General features: G+C 42.7%; 1 protein-coding gene across 4 annotated transcripts in view; it reads left to right on the forward strand.

Annotated features, from left to right (window-relative positions):
- The first annotated feature begins 530 nt into the window (after positions 1–530).
- Positions 531–23404, forward strand: part of LOC115201207 (LIM domain-binding protein 3) — a 30498-nt gene continuing 7624 nt past the window's right edge. For 2 of the 4 annotated variants that reach the window (XM_029764622.1, XM_029764623.1), the window contains exons 1-3: positions 841–1138; positions 20702–20853; positions 21036–21111. In XM_029764622.1, the coding sequence (XP_029620482.1) occupies positions 1043–1138; positions 20702–20853; positions 21036–21111 (324 nt within the window). In that variant the 5' untranslated portion in view covers positions 841–1042. Of the gene's footprint in view, positions 652–840; positions 1139–20701; positions 20854–21035; positions 21112–22955; positions 23258–23404 lie in introns of those variants that run through there. The other 2 variants (XM_029764624.1, XM_029764626.1) reach the window with 2 other exon arrangements.

The following is a 23404-nucleotide window of genomic DNA, read 5'->3' on the forward strand; positions in this document are numbered from 1 at the left end:
AATCACACCCTTTTAGTATGTCATCAATTTGAGGATCCTATTGTTCATTTGGTCTGTCTAAATAATACGTGTCATTGGTGGTAATAGTTGAATGTCCTAACATACTGAGCTGTCAAAAGGTGTTAAAAAAGCTTATCCTTTATCTTGTTGATCATGGTGACTGTCTCCTGGTAGAGATGCTTCTAGGGAATCAGACATCAGACTTCGGTAATGTGTTGCTTCCCCTTAGAGAGCTGGGAGAGATAACACAGAGAGAAAGAGCGAGAGAGAGAAATAGAAAGAGAGAGTGATAGAAAGAGAGAGTCAAGGAGTGAAAAAGTGATGCAAAAGGATATTGTGACACATTGAGAAGGTGAGATCACAGCAAAACAGACATTAAAAACACACAGAGAGAGAGAGAGAGAGAGAGAGAGAGAGAGAGAGAGAGAGAGAGAGGAATTGATTGATGCGAGGGACAGATAGAGGTAGAGCAAGGGAAGAATGTGTGGGGCTAAGAGGAGTCTATATCTGTATGTGTGAGTAATGCAGGGTGATCAGAGTGAGGCATGCTGGGGGTAGGATTACAGGCCTTATAAGGCCCCTGTGCCATCCATCCTCGTCTCTGCTCCACTCAGCTATTCTTGTCCCGTCTGTCCCTTACCCTCAACTAAGGCAAGACCTCTCCAACAACACTTTTATACACTTTTTAATGCTTTATTCAGGTTTTCAGTGTTAGGCGTATACTAGACTAGCTGTTGTGTGGTTTTAGGTTTAATTCGTTTTGAGTGTGTGTGTATGAGTGTGCATACATTTGTGATTTTCACACGTGTTTACGTGTGTGTGTGTGTGTGTGTGTATCAGAAGCTTTTCAGCGCCTGCCATCCCTCCCCCTATCAGGTGTTTGTCCCAACCGTCTGGAAATAACAGGGGGGGAGAACTCAGCAACGAGACTGAAGGAGGGGAATCAGAAAACGAGTGCAAGAGGAAACAAGTAAAAAGAGGACAGCGAGTGAAGGAGGAAGCAGTGTGTGTGAGTGTGTGTGTGTTTTATCCAAAGCTGAAGATGGCTACGTACACAGTAACTCTCAATGGCTCCGCGCCATGGGGTTTCAGACTACATGGAGGAAAAGACTTCAATATGCCACTTACCATCTCCAAGGTAAGACACTACACACTTTAAGCTTTTCCTGTGTTAGAGAAACAAACTTTGAGTGTGTTAAATAGTGGTTATGGTTCGTTGCTGTGTGTGTGCGCACGTGCTAAACGTGTGTGTGTGTGTGCATGGGTCTTATGCAATGACGTAAGGATTGATGACAGATGACGAGGAGTGAGGAATGACCTGCCAGCTAGAGTTCTAAAATACACTTCTCTCCCTCTTCTATCACACCCCTCCTCTTTCCATCTAGACCTGTTGCTGTAGTTGTGTGTTGTTGCACCTGCCAGTTACAATGACGTATTTCCAGTGGATATGGAAATGGAAAATAGCAGTAGGGGGAGGAAAGAAGGATGAGAAGGGAGAGGGCATCAGAGAGGGAGAGAGAGGAGGAGAGGTTAGGTCATGTGGAAAGCTGTGTGTTACCTAAAGCGTCCTGCTGGGCCTCTCAGATGCCAAGTGTGTCTCTAAAGACATCCTCTTTGTCCATCTCTGGTCCTCTTACTATCTCCGGTCAGGTCTGAAGAAAAACAAAGGTACATAACGGTTGGCCCATTTCTCAGACTTGCTGGCTGCTTTGGAGCTGTGAACTCCCAGTCATCTCAACTCTGTCTGTAGTCTGCATCAGCTACCTGATGATGTGTGAGGAGAGAGTGTGATCTCTGGAGAGTCTGGGCTCTCCTCACTACTGTAATGATTCAGCAGATGTGAGGTACAGAGCTAGCTAAATAGCCAGCTAGTGAGTGCTAGCCCATTTTGAGACTTGACCTGCCCTGAAACCTGAAGTGGAGTTGTTCTAGCGTTGATGTTGATGAACATGATGGCTTATGGATACATAACGTTTTGTTGTGAATAGAGGATCACACACAGTTTCCCAGTTTCTCCTTGACTGTTTGTGTTTCTGTCACGAGGGGGAAAAGCAACAGGTTTTGAGAATCTGGGTTGAGCAGGCAACGTGAAATAGAGGCAGACAACAAAGGAACAGTTTTTAAAACATTTATTTTAGAGCATGATTCTTTCCATAACTTTGTTATTTTAAGTTGTACCAATAAAAGATTAAAACACACAAAACATAAGGGAGGAAAGAAACAAAAAGCACAGGAAGTGATGTGGCCCAGGAGGCAGACGTCCACTTTCAATATGCTTCCGTTGTCCTCCAAACCAGAGAGATGGATATAATGACGTGATACTTATGTCTCCGCCCTAACAATGGGATTCGTTGTCCACAGAATGGAACCCATCAAGTTCCCGCCTATTCCTCTCTTTGGATTGGTGGATACATCTCGTTATTTGAATAATTTTTTGGAATATTCGATGAGGGGTGTTGACCTCAACCGCCTACATTCAATGGAGAGTGAATATGCATAGACCGTCTCGAATTTCAACAGGGACAACTCTGATATAAAGTGTATTTTTCTCAAAGTTGCCGGGGTGTCGCGTGCTTCACAGTTATATCAGTACACTGATAACAACCTAAGCATTACAAAACTTATATTGGATCAAATAGGCCTCACGTAGCAAATTAGCAATTACATTTTATTTTTACCAAATTTGACAGTATTATTAACCTTCTTGTAAAAAATACCCAGTTCCACTGCATCATGCTTTATTTTTTTTCGCACAGGCAGATTTTGGAGCGGAGTCAGTTCCCTCACTTCATCTCTACCTCTTTTTCACAATCCACTTTGTTAACTCTCCCTCCTATAGAGCAGTGGGATTGGGTAATGGAGACACTAGAGTGTGATGCTATTGGATGATAGCTACAGTATAAGCATGTGCGATTAGGCAATAGCTACAGTATAGAGTCATGTGATTGGTTCAGAGTAGCAATGTAGTGTCGTGATTGGCAGCAGCTACTCTTCCTGGTGTCCAGCAAAGTTAAGGCAGTTATACCATTTAAAAAACATTACAATACACTTCACAACAATCCTTTTGGGGCAGCAGGTAGCCTAGTGGTTAGAGTGTTGGACTTGTAACCGCAAGATCAAATCCCCGAGCTGACAAGGTAAAAATCTGTCGTTCTGCCCCTGAACAAGGCAGTTAACCCACTGTTCCTAGGCCGTCATTGAAAATAAGAATTTGTTCTTAACTGACTTGCCTAGTAAAATAAAAACAACAGATTTCCAAACACATTAAGTGTGCACGCTCAGGCTCCTACTCTACTACCACATACCTACAATACAAAATCCATGTGTACATGTGTGTATAGTGTGTATGTTAATGTGTGTCTGTATGCATGTGTCAGTGATTATGTTTATGTTGCTTCACAGTCCCCGCTGTTCCATAAGGTGTATTTTTATGGGGTTTTTTTAGATGGCGACCGATTATGATTTTTCAATGCCGATACCGATACCGATTATTGGAGGGCCAAAAAAGCCGCTACCGATTAATCAGCCGTTTTTTTTATTTCTTTATTTGTAATAATGACAATTACAACAATACTGAATGAACACTTATTTTAACTTAATATAATTCATCAATAAAATCAATTTAGCCTCAAATAAATAATGAAACATGTTCAATTTGGTTTAAATAATGCAAAAACAAAGTGTTGGAGAAGAAAGTAAAAGTGCATTATGTGCCATGTAAGAAAGGTAACGTTTAAGTTCCTTGCTCAGAACATGAGAACATATGAAAGCTGGTGGTTCCTTTTAACATGAGTCTTCAATATTCCCAGGTAAGAAGTTTTAGGTTGTAGTTATTATAGGAATTATAGGACTATTTCTCTCTATACGATTTGTATTTCATATACCTTTGACTATTGGATGTTCTTATAGGCACTTTAGTATTACCAGTGTAACAGTATAGCTTCCGTCCCTCTTCTCACTCCTACCTGGGCTCAAACCAGGAACACATAGACAACAGCCACCCTCGAAGCAGCGTTACCCATGCAGAGCAAGGGGAACAACTACTCCAAGTCTCAGAGCGAGTGACGTTTGAAACGCTATTAGCGCGCACCCGGCTAACTAGCTAGCCATTTCACATCGGTTACACCAGCCTAATCTTGGGAGTTGATAGGCTTGAAGTCATAAACAGCGCAATGCATTGCGAAGGGCTGCTGGCAAAACGCACGAAAGGGCTATTTTGAATGAACGCTTACGAGCCTGCTGGTGCCTACCACCTCTCAGTCAGACTGCTCTATCAAATCAGAGACTTAATTATAACATAATAACACACAGAAACATGAGCCTTAGGTCATTAATATGGTCGAATCTGGAAACTATCACGTTTATTCTATCAGTGAAATACATAACCGTTCCGTATTTTACCTAACGGGTGGCATCCATTAGTCTAAATGTTCCTGTTACATTGCACAACCTCCAATGTTATGTCATAATTACGTAAAATTCTGGCAAATTAGTTCGCAACGAGCCAGGCAGCCCAAACTGTTGCATATACCCTGATTCTGCGTGCAAGGAACGCAAGAGAACTGTCACAGTTTCACCTGGTTAATATTGCCTGCTAACCTGGATTTCTTTTAGCTAAATATGCAGGTTTAAAAATATATACTTCTGTGTATTGATTTTAAGAAAGGCATTCATGTTTATGGTTAGGTACACATCGGAGCAAAGACAGTCCTTTTTCGCAAATGCACACCACATTGATTATATGCAACGCAGGACTGGCTAGATAAACTAGTAATATCATCAACCATGTGTAGTTAACTAGAGATTATGATTGATTGATTGTTTTTTATAAGATAAGTTTAATGCTAGCTAGCAACTTACCTTGGCTTCTTACTGCATTCGTGTAACAGGCAGGCTCCTCATGGAGTGCAACGTAAAGCAGGTGGTTAGAGCGTTGGACTAGTTAACCGTAAGGTTGCATCCCCAAGCTGACAAGGTAAAAATCTGTCATTCTGCGCCTGAACAAGGCAGTTAACCCACCGTTCCTAGGCCGTCATTGAAAATAAGAATGTGTTCTTAACTGACTTACCTAGTTAAATAAAGGTAAAAAAAAAACATTCTGCAAATCGGTGTCCAAAAATACCGATTACTGATTGTTATGAAAACTTGAAATCGGCCCTAATTAATCGGCCATTCCGATTAATCGGTCGACCTCTAGTTTTTTTAATCAAATGTTATTGCTTGCATGAGTTACTTGATTTGGAATAGAGTTCCATGTAGTACTGGGCACCTCCCATAGTCTGTTCTGGACTTGGGGACTGTGAAGAGACCACTGGTGGCATGTCTTGTGGGGTGTGCATGGGTGTCTGGGCTGTGTGCCAGTAGTTCAAACATGTCAATGTGCATTCAACATGTCAGTACCTCTCACAAATACAAGTAGTGAGGAAGTCAATCTCTCCTCCACATTGTGCCACCAGAGATTGACATGCATACTATTAATGTTAGCTCTCTGTGTACATCTAAGGGCCAGCTGTGCTGCCCTGTTCTGAGAAAATTGCAATTTTCCTAAATCCCTCTTTGTGGCACCTGACCACACGACTGAACAGTAGTCCAGGTGCGACAAAACTAGGGCCTGTAGGACCGGCCTTGTTGATCGTGCTGTTAAATAGGCAGAACAGAGCTTTATTACGGACAGACTTCTCCCTATTTTAGCTACTGGCATGTCATTAGTAAAGATTGAAAAAAGTAAGGGGCCTAGACAGCTGCCCTGGGGAATTCCTGATTCTACCTGGATTATGTTGGATAGGCTTCCATTAAAGAACACCTGCTGTGTTCTGTTAGACAGGTAACTATTTATGCACAATATAGCAGGGGGTGTAAAGCCATAACACATAGGTTTTTCCAGCAGCATACTATGATCGATTATGCCTAAAGCCTCACTGAAGTCTAACAAAACAACACGCACAATCTTTTTATCATCAATTTCTCTCAGCCAATCATCGTCATTTGTATAAGGGCTGTGCTTGTTGAATGTCCTTCCCTATAAGCGTGCTGAAAGTCTGTTGTCAATTTGTTGACTGTAAAATAACGTTGTATCTGGTCAAACACATTTCTTTCCCAAAACCCCAGCAAGTAATGCAGGTGTAGAAGCACGGTGGCTAGGAAAAACTCCCAAGAAAGGCCAAAACCTAGGAAGAAACCTAGAGAGGAACCAGGCTATGAGGGGTGGCCAGTCCTCTTCTGGCTGTGCCGGGTGGAGATTATAACAGAACATGGCCAAGATGTTCAAATGTGTCAAGTGCAGCATCTATTTGCTCCTCATTACACACCACGGACCAACACATATTCTTTACATCAACAACATAGGAATCACTACAAGACTTCTTGTATGACCTCTTATACACTATATTAGGCCCAGCCTTTGGAACTTTGGTTTTCCTAGATATGGCTACTATATTGTGATCACTACATCTGATGGATTTGAATACTGCTTTCAAGCTAATTTCTGCAGCATTAGTAAAGATGTGATCAATACATGTTGATGATTTCATTCCTGTGCTGCTTGTAACTACCCTGGCAGGTTGACTGACAACCTGAACCAGGTTGCAGGCATTAGCGTAAATTCCGGACTATAAGCCGCAACTTTTTTCCCAGGCTTTGAACCTCGCGGCTTAAACAATGACGCAGCTAATATATGGATTTTTCCCGCTTTCAATTTAAAAAAAAAAAAAACACATTCTGTGATGTGCTCAGTTTTTTGGCGGCATGAAGCTTTCATTAGACCAATGAAATTGCAGAACGGGTTAAGGTCAAACAACTTTTTTGTTTACTGTTTAGATTAAATCGAGCGCTCTCAAACTTCCCATCATTCTGATTACGGTAGTCATTTTGTCACCCTCATCATGGCAAAGACACGGAGAAATGCATATGATGCAGCTTTCAAGTTGAAGGCGATTGATCTGGCTGTTGGAAAAGAAAATAGAGCTGCTGCACGGGAGCTTGGTCTTAATGAGTCGATGATAAGACGTTGGAAACAGCAGCGTGAGGAATTGACTCAGTGCAAAAAGACAACTAAAGCTTATTGCAAATTTTTACATTTTTTGTTACAAGCTGTGTTTCGTTAAAGCCTATTTATTTTTGTTACAAGCCGTGTTTTGTTAAAGCCTGTGTAAAGTTCATTTGTTTCAATGTACCGGTAGGCACCTGCGGCTTATAGACATGTGCGGCTTATTTATGTTCAAAATAATATATTTTTTTAATTCAGTTGGTGCTGCTTATATTCAGGTGTGCTTAATAGTCCGGAAATTACGGTAGTTACAGTTTGAAGCTTTCTCTTGAGTGGGCAGTGTGATGAAAGCCAGTCAATATTTAAAATATACTTCTCTGTTGATATCATATATATTATCAAGCATTTCACACATTTTATCCAGATACTGACTGTTAGCACTTGGTGGTCTAAAGCAGCTTTCCACCAGAATGGGTTTTAGGTGAGGCAGATGAACCTGTAGCCATATTACTTCAACAGTATTTAACATGAGATCCTCTCTAAGCTTTACAGGAATGCGGTTCTGAATCTAAACGGCCACACCTCCACCTTTGTCTTTTCTGTAGATCTTATAAATGTATTGCTACCGCTATATCATCAAATGTATTTACTAAGTGAGTTTCAGAGATTGTGAAATTATGAATGCCATCTGTTACTAGCAAATTATAGATTTCTTGAATCTTGATATGTAGTGGGCTATTTTTAGCACTTTTCTGGGATGCTTAATTGTTTTTATTGCTTTATTGGGAAGTTTAGCAGAGGTGCTCAGGTTATTTATGTTAGTGCAGGGTGAGCTGCACACAGTGGATTTCCTCAGTGCTAACAGTATAACTCTGGTTCATAGACACATGATTACAGTATACAATAGCTGTAGGATCAGCAGAGGCATTCAGGGCAGTTAGAGGGACATGAATTAGGTTACTTACATTGTGTCTTCCAACACCCCTGAAGTATTATGACAACTCAGAGACACAATGGTAGGGATTAAATGAGGTGGTCGTGGGTGATTGATAAGTCATTGTCTCAACTCAGATAGTGTCGAGTAGATGGTGTCGTGTGATTTTGACTGGATAGATGTAGGCCTGTTCATCATTATTTCCATGTTCTCCAGAGAGACGGAATACATTGTTGTGTCCCATGGCAGAGTAATGAATATTTAGGGATGGATAAGAAGACCGTGATTTGTCCGAAAGTTGGTTCTGATGGATGCAGTGCATGCGTGTGTGTGCGCGTGTGTGGTGTGTGTGTGTAGCTGATTCAGCATAAGCAGAGCAGGGTGGTGAAATGTTAAGAGAGCAGACGCTGTTTAAGGAGAGAAAAAGAGTGCTGCTGTGAAGCCATCCTGAAACAACCGAACAATTACACACACACACACACATGCGGACTCACGCTGAATAAATGAATGAATAAAGGCAGAAGGCGTCACTGAGGAGAAAGAGGAAAAGAGCGAGGGAGCAGCGAAAAGAGATAGATAGAGAAGGCGGGTTTGAGTGGCACTAGCAGGTAGTTGGGGGCAGTTAGGTTAAACAGAGTGATGTAGGAGGCACTCTTTATTTTTATCTCTTTAACGAGCTGCCTGTAAGCCTATCCTCTATCCCAGTCCCCAGCCCTGTCTCTCTGTCCAAGCCCAGTCCTCAGTCTACCCCATACCTCAGCCTTGTACCCCAGCCCCTACTCTACCCCTGACTCCCTAGTCCCCCCTAGTTCCCCCTAGTCCCACAGTACTCCCTTGTCCCCCAGACCTACTTACTCTGCCCTAAGAGTTGTACAGAGACTGTTGTGCATCCATCTAACTCTGCAAATGTAGCAGACGGTGGTTTGTGAAATTCAGCCTGAAGTGTCGCGCCTTGGGCAATTGAAGAAGGCCTTTTTCAATAGCGCAATGGGTTGGAACACTTTAGGAGGGCGGTCGCGTGTGTCCTGAATTCAAGTCTCTGTATGAGTTGAATCAGGAGGAAGTGGTACTTGCTAAGCAAGCAGCTTGACATCTTTTACAACAACTGTCTGAGCAGTCTGTACTGCTCATTCTGTGTTTCTATCAAAGCTTTTCTCTGTGGTGTTTTTTTTAATGAGGAAGTTAGTTCAGCTCAGCGTTTTCTGCTAGTTTTCTCTAGTTGCTGTTCTATCACAGCCCAGTCATACCACTTCAAAGTTGCATTTCAAAATGGTGCCCATTTCAATAAAACTATTTTGGAGAACAGTTTTTAGTTTTTGTTGTTTTTAGAGGAGTATAGTATACTCAAGCAGTAGAAAACGAGACGTACCAATTTTCTGTATCGGTCAGCATCAGTCCACTTCGACAACTGATCTGACTCCTGCTGTTGTGATTGGTGTGTTAGAAAGCGATGTTTCTTTTGTGGAGCATCTTGACTCATTGAGGTGTGTCGTGTCTTTGGCTATGCCGGATTAAGTGATATGACATGCTAACTTATAAAATTATTTCTCTGTAATTAATATTACCTGATTAAGCTAATCATGTAAATGTAATTAACTAGAAAGTCGGGGCACCACAGAAGAACGTTTATAGAGCTGTTATCCTCTGAATAAACTCTTAAAATACTTAGTAATATTTTACATCGATAGCAGTCAATCTTAACCCGTATGTTGTTTCAGTCTCATCATGAAAGTTGTAAATTCTTGGTTATCTGCACGAACCCAGTCTTTACTAAAATCATCCATACATCAATTGTCTTAAAATCATTTATTTACTACACTAAGTAATTAACAGAAAACATACAAACAGCAATTATCGTCACACAGGATTGGTAGGGGAATGGGCCCTACTGGCTAACAAGCATGGCTGGTCTGTTAGACAATGGGTCATAAAACGGTAAGCTGAGAAGTTACACAGAGTTCATTAATATTAACAATTGACAATTGAAGGCTCACTCATTCGAGAACGTTTGCAATCAATATATATTTACGCTCATGTGTCGTCGGGATTCTTGTTGGAGAGTTTTGTTCTGATGGAGAGTTTGTCAGCGTTCTCTCTCTCTCTCGGTTAGAATGGATCTGTCAGAGCGACATTCATGAATGTCGTCATAGAATGGATGTGGTTGGTCTTCGCGTTCGATGATATAATTTACTTAGCTGCAGACTAATAATTAATATCAAAGACTTGTTCTTATTCTGTCGGTCTCGATAGTAAAAGTTAACCACGTGGTATAGTTCACTTTCAGTAGAGTACTTGGCTGGTCAAACCTCTGGGCCAAACTCACGATGGAGTGTAGGCCTGGTCTGTAGAAATGTAAATCAGGGGGTCTTTTATAGTACCCAGAGAACAGGCTTGTCAAATGACGCCTGGTCCTGTATGTGTCCCTGGGGGCGTGCCTATGACTGAGCTAGACTTGGTTACAGAAATATAATTCTATCACATTAACATCAGTACATAGCATCTCAATGTATTACAAATAGCTTTATCCTTAATAATACATTGTATACACCCATGTGGATTCAGTCTCATCGCTGAGGCTATCCTGTAGACCGTTTTAGGGTAATATGGCTATATTGTCTCTTCTGAGTATCACAAAATTGTACCAAGCGGATCAGTTCGTAGCTGGAGTCTTCATCAATCTTCCATATCTTCTCCAGAACACACATGTCGCTAGGTTCTCCAATTCTATGAGTTGGAAGAATTTACTTTGTCTCTCTATGAAACATGTTGTAGTAGATTCTCCTCTTGGAATTTTTACAACCCTGGGTTGGGGGGGAAGGTAGGTTGGGTGATGGTACAAAGGGGAGGGGGTCAACTGTCCTTCCTGTACCCAAAGAGGCCAACGTCATGACATACCCCCCCTGGTGGTTTGGATCTTGTTTATCCTGCAAGTTACAAATCAACATAAAATCATGACCACGTGATGTCCCATTGGTAGATCATCGTTGCAGTCCTCTCTGGTGGTTGAACTTGGTAGGCTCTCTGAAAGCGGAGCCGTCCACCACAAGGATGGGCAGTTGAGGTCCGGTTGGTGATCGCCGATGCGGTCTCCTCTAGTGGCGTACCTTGGTAGGTTCCCTGGAAGCTGTAAAGTACCCCAGGGAGGGCCAGGGGATGTCCTGGTTGTTGATCGCCGTTGCGGTCCCCCCCTCTGGTGGTTTACCTTGGTAGTCTCTCTGACAGCGGGCATGCCGCCACAAGGATAGGTTGTGGGTGTCCGGATTTGGGGTCGCCGTTCCGGACCCGTCGTCCAGACTGGAAGATCTGGGCAGTAACTTAGGCAGATGTTAACAACGCACACACACTCATGAAATATATATGATTACATTCATTCCCCAATGAGCGGCGTTGTGGCACTAAGTGATGGTTGTATGGGGACTTTGTTTATGGCTCTATCACTTCCTATGCGTCAAAGGAACTGAACCGAAAAGGAATGAAAGCATAAACAAAACAAAAAATAAATAAAATATAGTTCTCACACAAAAAAAAAAATCATCTAATTGGACTGTATTCTATATACGTCCAATGTTCTGGCAAAATGATTATCATGGCATTGTCTCTAATGCCATATCTAGGGTTTTTCCTACTTGGTGTGTTGCTTAGGCGCTATCCTAAGTTGATAACTATATGATAAGTCTACAGCTGTAATGCACTAGTTTTGGGCAGTCTACAGGGATGACCTATGGACTTCTGGGAAGAAAACTGGTGAGTGCTGTAGAGTCAAAGGCCTAGAAGTAAATGTTCAACTTTACTAAGGCTGGTATATTGCTTGGGCCCTTAAGTGGTCCTAGCATAAATCCTAATTGGATGTTCCGTTGTGCATGTGCGCTTATGCTTACACAAGCGCGCATGTCAAGGGAAGAAAACCAAGTATCCGGGCAGATTACAACTTGTTCAGAATGAGTCTGACGTAGTCAGGTAATTTTCAGGTCAATGCCTGGAGGTCAGTCAGAATTGGTGTCAAGGGAGTCTGTAGTAGTTTTCTACAAGTCACGGTGTCTTCCACTATTGTAGTGGCGTTAGGTATGAAGTCTATTTCATAGCTATGTTATCCACGGAGGAGCTAACCTCACGACGGAAGTACTCTTTAAGTATTGGACCAGTCATACGTGGTGTGATCATGGTTCATGACTTCTAATAATTTTCCTCCTGAATGGAGGGTCCTATTTATTAGTGACATGTGTGTTAACCATTGGAAGAGTGCACTGGAGATTCCCCTCCACGTGTTGCACTCTGAGTGACTCCTATGTCGCTGTTGTCAATGGTAATTTGATTGGTTAAATCTCTAACCTTCTTACTGATTGTAGCTGGACTGACTGTTGCTAGTATTGGTACTGGTACTCAAGGGGACCAGTTATCCTACCGATTTATTCTGAAATATTATCTACCGGAACACATGATTGGAGCATTTTACTAGTTGTATTGTAGTTGAACCTACACATGGCAAAGAATGATTATTGATGCCATTTGTTTTGGAGGTGGACAAGTCCACTGGACTTCCTTTACGACCAGTGTGGTACACCTCATTACTATCTTAGATGTGTTCTAAGATAATCCCCGTCTAGGGGCCTGTCTGCTCCTCACTGTTCTCATAGGAGAGTTTACAACTAGATTTGATTTATGCTCTGGCGGCCTCGTACGGTGTTGTCCGTAGTCTTGACCCCCCCACCGGCCTCGATGAGGCTCATCATGGGTCTGGGCTACTATTCCCCCCCTTTGTGCCTCGGGACCCCCCCACCAGCGGGTGGTGTTGGTGCCCGATGCGCAAACAAGAAGATCGGACCCTACGTACGAGCTTTCAGCGGCCGCGTTGTTATGAGAATGGCTGTAACCTTTCAACCAAATCTCCTGGTGTTTGTGCTTCAAAACGCTCAGTGGCTGTCGAGGCATGTCAGTCCCCACCGCGTCCGAGTGTGGCAACCTCTTCATTACCTGCGAACTGAGACGAGGATATCGGTCTGTGATATCGCAAAGTGTTTCACCAGTGGGGGTCATCGGGTCAGTTGCTGGACTGACGCCATTAGTGTCATTGTAAGGGGTGACAGTCCCGAACAAAGCGGAAGGTGTATCATCGGAAGCAGAGTATACTCTGTGCATCAATGTTTTACTTGCTGAGACGGCCGCAGTGCTTGCGGAAGTGTCCAAAGGGCAAGAGAAGTTCATGTCAACTATCGTATTGCACGACTGCAAGGAGGAGGGAAGTTGCTTATTCACAGAGGCAGCTGGCTCGAAATCATGAAAAGAATGGTCAATCAGGTTGGCTGATGGAATGTGTTGAGATATCGTAATATCTCCTTGGATCGGATTCTGCACCAAGAGGTTTCTAAACGTCTTTTTCCCAAGGGGTGCTTTCGACAGATACCCCTCGTGAAGGACTGCGTTGCAGCTAGCGTTAGGGGAAGACAGTGTGGTCAGTGGAGAAGGCACGGTGGCCTGTGACCATACCTGGTTGGTTTTCCAATCCATCAATGGGAGTAACCGATCCATCAAGTCTGCTCCAAGTAGGAGGGTTACAGTTTCGAGGCTGGTAACATACACAGGGTGAACGAGCGATACGTCCTGGAAGTGTAGTTTCAGCATGACTCTCAATGTGAGAGGCGAGGTAGTCTGAGTGACCCCTCGAAGTTTAGTGTCGCATCGTTCCACTTTTAACCAACGTTTAGTTGGCTTCAAAGCCCTTTTGAGATCATCAAACAATGTTTGAGAGATGAGTGATATTGTCGCACCCGAATCAATTAGCGCATGACAAGCTAAGCAGTCCTCCAGGACTGTTTCCAGGTATGGCCGTTTAGATTCGTGGTTAGTGGACATATTCCCCACAAAGTGGAGTGGTCGTTCGCAACGACGTGATGTGCCATGTCTGTTCAAGATGGAAGCAGATTGACTTTTCCGATTTTGAGTGGCCTTGGCTTTAACGAAGCGTTTGACCTTTATCTTCACAACTTTAGTATCAGAGTCTATAGACAAAGCCCGGGGGCTTGTTTCTTGATCAAGCGGGCCCTGGATAGGGTCTTGAATGAGAGCGGGAGAAATTTGAACTTTAACGTCCTTGCTATGGGTGTTAATTCCTGTGGACCTGGTGTCCGGTAATTCCCCGTCTAGTCCTTGTGACTTATCTTTTACCCTTTTCTCAAATTGTTCTCGCTTAAGTTCTTCCCGTAGTGGGACTTCTGGAGAACATTGGTCTACGTTTTGATCGTCCTTCAACCCTTTGTTACCCTTGTGCTCTGACACTTTTTGTGGGTTGGGTGCAGGAACGTAGCGAACGGGTCGATTGTAGCGGTAGTCATGTTGATGGCTACGTACTTTACAGTTATTTCGACCGCGGAGGTTATTGGAATCATGGTTTCGTGGTAGAAACTGTTGTTGTGCGTCATCACTCGACGCTCCAATACCTGATAATGCACCCTCTAACTGGAGTGAGTGCTCCTGGTTAAACTTCAAAACTGAGTGGTCAGGGCTCTTAGCGTTGTGAACTTTTGATGCCTCAAAAGCTGTGCTTGCAAGCTCTCTGAGTTGTAAGATAGGCAAGCCAACGTGGGCGGCAGGGCCCAAGTAGGTAATGAAGGTGGGATACATGTTCGACAGAAACATTTGTTTGAATGGTAAAAGCTCTTCCATTCCTGTTTCTGTGAGTAGGCCAAAGTAAGCTGAACGAAGCCTATGATAGTAAGCTTGTGGGTGTTCGTTCCGAGCTTGTTTGACGGTGTTAGCCAGTGAGCTATCGTGTTTGCGAGTCGCAGAACCACTGAATTCTAATTTCAAAGCTGTGGCAAGTTTAGTGTAGTCATTTAGCACGTGTTGCTGTTGTAGACGAATGAACCTTGTCACGTGTCTATTTGACGTTCGCTTCAACAGGTAAACCCTGTCAGAACCTGTAGCGTTCGGGTAGCCATCCAACGCATCCTCTATGTCAGCTAGGAACGTCTCAGTATCGTTTGGCTGACCTGGAATGGGGTCAAAGGTGGGGAAATTCTTGACGAGTTTGTCAAGGTATTCCGCGCCAAGCGGGCGGAGAGGGTTGGCTTCATCCTGTGGAGAGATTGGGGCCGAAAGGCCAAGAGAGGAAGCCAAGCCTTGTTGTTGTTGGCCAAGAGGCGCCATATAACTCAGTGCCGAAGGGCAAAGAGGAGAAGACTGAGGGACACATGAGGGAGGCAATGTCTGAAACCTATTGTCTTCACTCCTGTGAGTACAGGGCTCCGGTTGCTTGGATGGGAAGTCGCGCTGTAGAGCGGTACCATTCTGGATTTCCTCCAGATGGTACCTAAGGGTGGAATTCTGCTGCATTGCAGAGTCCACTTGAGCGCTTAGAGTACTGATTTTGGACATGTGAGTGTCACACCTGCTCCTTTCGGTCTCAAACTTATCTGTCATGGTTTGCAGATAGAGGTCTTGAGTACGGAGCGAGAGATTCAGTGATGAGATTTCCTCTGCTTGCTTAGAAATCAATATTTCCAACCTCATCACCTGAGTTCTCTCATCATTCATTTGGTCAGCGACTTCAATAAGTTCTGCTGATTTATCATCCAACTTTGTCATTGTGTTCATTAACTGATCGTCTTTGGTCTGCAGCGCTTTGAGGAGCACCGTGTTATTTTGAGTAACATTCAACAAAACAGCATGCATGTTGTCAAGTTGAGCGCTCCTGTTTGTAGATAACTCTTCAGATTTATCTAGTTTGGCGTGGACATCATCGTATTTAGTTTTGGCTAAATCGAGTTGTTCCTGTAGCCTATGATTTTGTTCCTGTAGAAAACGATTTTGTTGAAGAGCTTGTGCTTGTTCATCGTCATACGTTTTTGCAATTACATTTAATTGTTCAGTTTTCGAACGCAGTTCCATAGCTAGCAGAATTTTTCCCTTGTCTGCCTTGGTCATTGGTTTCCCGGTTCTCTCCACCTGTCCCTTTATGTCTACCATTACCTGCTCGTGCTTCAGCTGTGCACTGCGGTATTGGACAGATGGCAATCTCGGATGGCAAGACATCAGAGCTAGACTGGAGAGAACCTTTACGAGGCCTGCACCCGATGGTTGATTTTGGAAAACATTGTTGTCTGCTTTTCCACTAATGGCATAATTAGGGTTGTTATCGCTGCTGAGGTCAGAGATCAATCCATTTACGGGTGGAGGTTCACTAATTAGCGGGCGAGTGGGGACCACCCCCTCTGATAGCTTGCACATTATTAGAACATTTGAAAGGAAAAATGTTTTTCCTAATTTTCCAAAATTTGGTTTTGGAACGTGGGGAGCTGCAAAGACGATTTTAATCTATTTATAGACGTTAATGAACCATCAGTACTGTACAGTACTGTGGAAGTTGGGCGTGAATGAATTTGCAAAAGCAAATTGAATTAATCAATGCCAATGATTAGTCCTACCTGGGTAGGCTGTCTGGGTATTAAACTTGAATTACCTGAGAGTTTGCTTCATCCAGGTTAATATGCAAAGTTTAAGTTGTCTCATTTAATTGGAAGAACCTAGAAAGGTATGTTCGACAATTTAACTTATTAAATTGAATGAGACGATTGGTTCCTACAATCTCCATTGATTGGATATCATAAGTGTAAACCGTAGGTCAAATGTTGGGACCCTTCACCACTAGGGTACGCTCCTACCTGGGCTGAGCGTCAGTAAAGGGGTTTTACTGAAGGTGCCTTGCTAAAGCAGATTTTACTGATTAATCTATTTATGATATATCAAACCTGTATAGGCTATCTGGGAATTAACTTTGAATTACCTGAGAGGTTGCTTCATCAAGGTTAATATGCAAAGTTTAAGTTGTCTCATTTAGTTGGAAGAACCTAGAAAGGTATGTTCGACAATTTAACTAAATAAATTGAATGAGGCAATGATACCCAAGCAATTCAGATTGCGGAGTTATCCTAACAGTAATGTAGTTTAAATGTTTAGGGTACATTCACCACTATACTTTCCCTTAAGGCCGAAGCCACATGGGATTCACTCCCGTCAGTAATGGGTTTTACTGAAGGTGCCTTGCTAAAGCAGATTTTACTGATTAATCTATTTATGATATATCAAACCTGTATAGGCTATCTGGAAATTAACTTTGAATTACCTGAGAGGTTGCTTCATCAAGGTTAATATGCAAAGTTTAAGTTGTCTCATTTAGTTGGAAGAACCTAGAAAGGTATGTTCGACAATTTAACTAAATAAATTGAATGAGGCAATGATACCCAAGCAATTCAGATTGCGGAGTTATCCTAACAGTAATGTAGTTTAAATGTTTAGGGTACATTCACCACTATACTTTCCCTTAAGGCCGAAGCCACATGGGATTCACTCCCGTCAGTAATGGGTTTTACTGAATGTGCCTTGCTAAAGCAGATTTTACTGATTAATCTATTTATGATATATCAAACCTGTATAGGCTATCTGGGAATTAACTTTCAATTAACCTGAGAGCCTTGCTTCATCTAAGTTAAGTTTAGAAAAAGTTAATCATGTCTCATTATGGACGCCCAATCAATTTTGGATATTTTTTAAAAAGATCCACTTGAAAAGGTAAATCTGGCAATTTCACTTGTTAGTTAAATTGAATGAGACGTCATATCCCGTGCTCCACGTTTGAATTTCCCCTAGAGATGTGCTGGCAATTCTTCACCACCAGGGTGCAGAATGATGAAATTTAAACGGAAGTACAAAGGTCGGACTTCCGTCGCGCTACGGATGAATTTTAAACGTGGTACGGAGAGAGGAAATGTTCCCTCTCTGTTAGCTTGCCCGTAATGCTAAGCTATTGCTACTTGGTTCAGAAGTATCCTTCCAAGCACCAAAATAGGATCCTTTCACTTATGGAAAGGGTGGGTTTTCTAGTGACGTCTCACCTTAACCCCATTCAGCATATTCTGCTAGCGTTTCTGCTGACCGGAGCGACACGGTACTAAAATACAGATACGCATACGGTCTGCCCACACTGTCCTAGTGCGGTAGGCAAATTATTCGGCTCGGTTACCGGACAGTTAACTTCTAAATTCTAACCTTACTCTAGAAGTTAATATTTACCGACAGAAATAGTACCGTTTGGCCTAACGGACTAAAACTGGAATTTATTCCTCACTGCTATCGATATACGACCGGGGCTATTTTAAATAGCTTCTCTCAATGGAAAATGCACAATCACTTTGTTTAGATAGCAGGCTGTTTGTACAATTCTGTTTGCACAATTGATATATAGAATTTCACAGCAAAGTCCAATTCTATCTTAGATTCCTCGCACGGGGGCTCCATATATGTATTATCAAAATGAGCCAACGTGCATTTTAGTTTGAGTCCTCACACGGGGCACCATATATGTCGTGTCTTTGGCTATGCCGGATTAAGTGATATGACATGCTAACTTATAAAATTATTTCTCTGTAATTAATATTACCTGATTAAGCTAATCATGTAAATGTAATTAACTAGAAAGTCGGGGCACCACAGAAGAACGTTTATAGAGCTGTTATCCTCTGAATAAACTCTTAAAATACTTAGTAATATTTTACATCGATAGCAGTCAATCTTAACCCGTATGTTGTTTCAGTCTCATCATGAAAGTTGTAAATTCTTGGTTATCTGCACGAACCCAGTCTTTACTAAAATCATCCATACATCAATTGTCTTAAAATCATTTATTTACTACACTAAGTAATTAACAGAAAACATACAAACAGCAATTATCGTCACACAGGATTGGTAGGGGAATGGGCCCTACTGGCTAACAAGCATGGCTGGTCTGTTAGACAATGGGTCATAAAACGGTAAGCTGAGAAGTTACACAGAGTTCATTAATATTAACAATTGACAATTGAAGGCTCACTCATTCGAGAACGTTTGCAATCAATATATATTTACGCTCATGTGTCGTCGGGATTCTTGTTGGAGAGTTTTGTTCTGATGGAGAGTTTGTCAGCGTTCTCTCTCTCTCTCGGTTAGAATGGATCTGTCAGAGCGACATTCATGAATGTCGTCATAGAATGGATGTGGTTGGTCTTCGCGTTCGATGATATAATTTACTTAGCTGCAGACTAATAATTAATATCAAAGACTTGTTCTTATTCTGTCGGTCTCGATAGTAAAAGTTAACCACGTGGTATAGTTCACTTTCAGTAGAGTACTTGGCTGGTCAAACCTCTGGGCCAAACTCACGATGGAGTGTAGGCCTGGTCTGTAGAAATGTAAATCAGGGGGTCTTTTATAGTACCCAGAGAACAGGCTTGTCAAATGACGCCTGGTCCTGTATGTGTCCCTGGGGGCGTGCCTATGACTGAGCTAGACTTGGTTACAGAAATATAATTCTATCACATTAACATCAGTACATAGCATCTCAATGTATTACAAATAGCTTTATCCTTAATAATACATTGTATACACCCATGTGGATTCAGTCTCATCGCTGAGGCTATCCTGTAGACCGTTTTAGGGTAATATGGCTATATTGTCTCTTCTGAGTATCACAAAATTGTACCAAGCGGATCAGTTCGTAGCTGGAGTCTTCATCAATCTTCCATATCTTCTCCAGAACACACATGTCGCTAGGTTCTCCAATTCTATGAGTTGGAAGAATTTACTTTGTCTCTCTATGAAACATGTTGTAGTAGATTCTCCTCTTGGAATTTTTACAACCCTGGGTTGGGGGGGAAGGTAGGTTGGGTGATGGTACAAAGGGGAGGGGGTCAACTGTCCTTCCTGTACCCAAAGAGGCCAACGTCATGACAGGTGTATCCTGTGGAACATGACAGATAGTTGAGTTCTGTTAAGATGTTGATCTGAAACTAGTCTGTATGAGTGTTAATACATGTTGATCCATCCTGGTGTGGCTGGTTATCAATTAGGCACTACTTTATCTAATTGGTTTGAACGACAGCAGATAACCTGACCGACACTAGGATTATTTACTTTAGATTATCACTGTCCCGTCCTGACCAGTGAAAGAGGTCATTTGCCATAGTAGAGTGGTCAGGGCGTGGCAGAGGGGTTTGTTTTGTAGGTATTTTGGGTTTTCTGTTTCTATGTGGGTTTGTTCTAGTTATCATTTTCTATGTGTTGGTTTTCATGTTCGGCCGGGTATGGTTTCCAATCAGAGGCAGGTGTCTTCGTTGTCTCTGATTGCAAGCCATACTTAGGCAGCCTGTTTTTCCTTTGGGGTTGTGGGTAGTTGTTTTCTGTTTTAGTTGTAAGTACCTGACGGAACTGTCTGCTGTCATTTTTGTTTATTTGTAAAGTGTTCATTCTTTTTTCATTAAACTCAAGATGAACATATTCCACGCTGCACCTTGGTCTACTCACTTTGACGCCTGTGACAGTCACACTCTGAATATCTACCTTATATACTGAACAAAAGTATAGACGCAACATGTAAAGTGTTGGTCCCATGTTTCATGAGCTGAAATAAAAGATCCCTGAAATTTTCCATTCACTAAAAAGTTTATTTCTCTCAAATTTTGTGTGTGTTTGAGCAGAAGTATCCATGTCAGTTTCTCTTATATAACCCTGCCTCTGTTACCCTCTCTCTCTCCCCACTGGGCACACACTGGTTGAATCAACGTTGTTTCCACATCATTTGAAGGAAATTATGTTGAACTAACGTGGAATAGACGTTGAATTGACTTCTTTGCCCAGTGGGGCTTTCTTTCTCTCTCTCTCGCTCTCTCTCGCTCTCTCTCGCTCTCTCTCGCTCTCTCTCGCTCCCTTCTTCCCCTCCTCCTAACTCTTCTTCTGCTTTCTCTCTCCCCCTCTAGATAACTCCAGGCAGTAAGGCTGCAGGGGGCAGTGTAGTCCAGGGTGACATCATCACATCGATAGACGGCCTTAGTACAGAAGGCATGACACACCTTGAGGCACAGAACAAGATTAAGATGGCCTCCAATAAACTGGCCCTCACCATGCAAAAGTAAACATACGCACACACACACACACACACACACACACACACACACACAGGCACACACACACACACACACAAACAAACAAACACTAGATCTTAAAATACTTAGAAGATAACATGCAAAACTACATAACACATGTAATACTACTTACAAATGTAAATGTCTGTTGTTGTGGCTCTGCACCCAGGTCGAAACGTCCTACCCCTGTTCCCATGGCAACACCCAGAATGGACTCCCCCATGTCAGTTATTCCTCACCAGAAGGTAAACACACACATGCACGCACACACAATGAAAAGTTTCTGCATTTGAGTGTCTATGCGAGTGTCCTTGAACAAAAGAAGACGGGATCAACTGAAGACTGGAAGGCCGTGTGTTGGCGCCCACTAGTGTTTCTATTGCAGCTGTAGCGTCCATATTAAAGAGCAGAGGATCAAGCTCTGGCCAAGTCAATGACTGTTTCTGAATGGACAAAGCCATCGATCACGTGACACCATTCATTCCTATGTGAGGATTCAATAGCGCGTTGAAGCCAAATGAAGTCGGTTATAATGGCTTCTCACGGAGACATAACATGCGCCGTTTGAGTTACTCCAGGAAGTGTCGTCACACGCTAGCTCAGTGCTGCTTCCTCTCATTGAGTAACTCAAGTTGAAGGCCAACTGGGGTACTGGAGGCTTCCATTAGCAACTCCATTATCCTAATAACTTCTTCTTTGTGCTATTTTAAACCCCCTAGAGGCGATATCTGTACCCCTGCAGAAATGTAACTATTATAATAAAAAACTCCCCATTAAATCCATCTGTTTAAGCTTGAGAAATATGTTTTTTGCCTCTGCTGCGTCTCAATCCACCGCATCCGCTGATGTCGGGCTTCCACATCTGCGGTGAAAAGTGTTAGAGCTACAGGATCAGGAGACATCCCGAAAATCGATCTTCTCGCAAGCCTGTAGTGTCCGAAAGCTACAAGCTTCCTTGGACTCGTCTGAAGTCAGTACCGCCGATGTGTTTGTATAGTCCTAATGGTTTGGGCTACAAACTATTATGAACCCCACCATCGAAAGGTGAGACTCTCACAAATACGTACATGTTTTGCTCAACGATGCCCACAAGCCTCACAAGACTCGTCTGAAGGTAACCCGGTATCAGTTGAAAAAAATTACTGGAAGTACATATCGAAGTACTTTAGTGCAAAGAAATGCTTAAATATGGGTAGAACATTTTTTTAAATAATTTTCTGAGCTTTCTTATATCTCTCAGATATAGGACAGACACTCCAAAACATATTTCCTTTTTATAAATGATTTTACTGTTTTGCCATGTAAACTATGTTATTCAAAGTGTTTCTATTGGCTAATAGCAGTAAAGCCAAATTCTATGTTTTATCAAATATCTGTTAAAATTCCAAATCAAATAGCTAAATGACCCTTGTTATTACCATCTTAAAACAATTCCATTATTTAGCTTAGTAAAAACCCAGCCCGGGCCCCTAGACCTTAGGGAATTGGTTCAAGGACATACATCTGGTGTATTAGAAGCAATTATTGGTACCGTGATTGGATTTACACAAAGAATGTTATTTTTCCAATCACCATAACGGGGGGGGGGGGGACGGACGACGCTAACGCGGTCAGTCTTGAACTTCCGTGGCTTCAATGAATGGGGGCAGTTGTTCTCCCCTGGGACAAATAGTGAAGAGGATACACCACCCCTATCTATCTATCTATCTATCTATCTATCTATCTATCTATCTATCTATCTATCTATCTATCTATCTATCTATCTATCTATCTATCTATCTATCTATCTATCTATCTATCTATCTATCTATCTATCTATCTATCTCTCTCTCTCTCTCTCTCTCTCTCTCTCTCTCTCTCTCTCTCTCTCTCTCTCTCTCTCTCTCTCTCTCTCTCTCTCTCTCTCTCTCTCTCTCTCTCTCTCTCTCTCTCTCTCTCTCTCTCTCTCTCTCTCTCTCTCTCTCTCTCTCTCTCTCTCTCTCTCTCTATTCCTCATTCCAATCCATCATCACTCTTTATTTCTTCCTGTCTTTTTCTCCCCATTTCTCAGTTGTTCTGAGTCCCTCACTCTATCTCTCTTGTCGTTAAGGAGGGTGAGCATGTTAAAAAAGAAGTAGAAGAAGAAGAAGAGGTGGAGGTGAAGAAGTTTGGGAGACTATTGTCTAAAAAGCCTGTAGAGCCGACCCCTGCCCTCCGTACACCCTCTCCTCTCCTTCCCCCCTCCCCTGCTGCTGCAGTGTCCCAGAAGGGACAGTATAACTCCCCCATCTGCCTGTACTCTGCACACACTCTCAGAGAGATGGCCCTGCTGCAAGGCAAGGTTGCAGGAGATGCGGTAGGGGCCGCCAAGCTGGGAGGAGAGGGGGCAGACAGCGGAGTGCCATTCCTAGGGTAGGTAGCCTGGGGCCATAATGAAATGGTACCCAGTTCCCTGTATAGTACACTTCTTTTGGCCACGTGTTCCCTTTATATTGCACTTCTGTTGACCAGAGCCTCACTGAGTTCCCGATCACCACCTCCGACAACAAAACATCCAAA

Source organism: Salmo trutta, chromosome 10, assembly GCF_901001165.1.
Source record: "Salmo trutta chromosome 10, fSalTru1.1, whole genome shotgun sequence".
Taxonomy (NCBI): Eukaryota; Metazoa; Chordata; class Actinopteri; order Salmoniformes; family Salmonidae; genus Salmo; species Salmo trutta.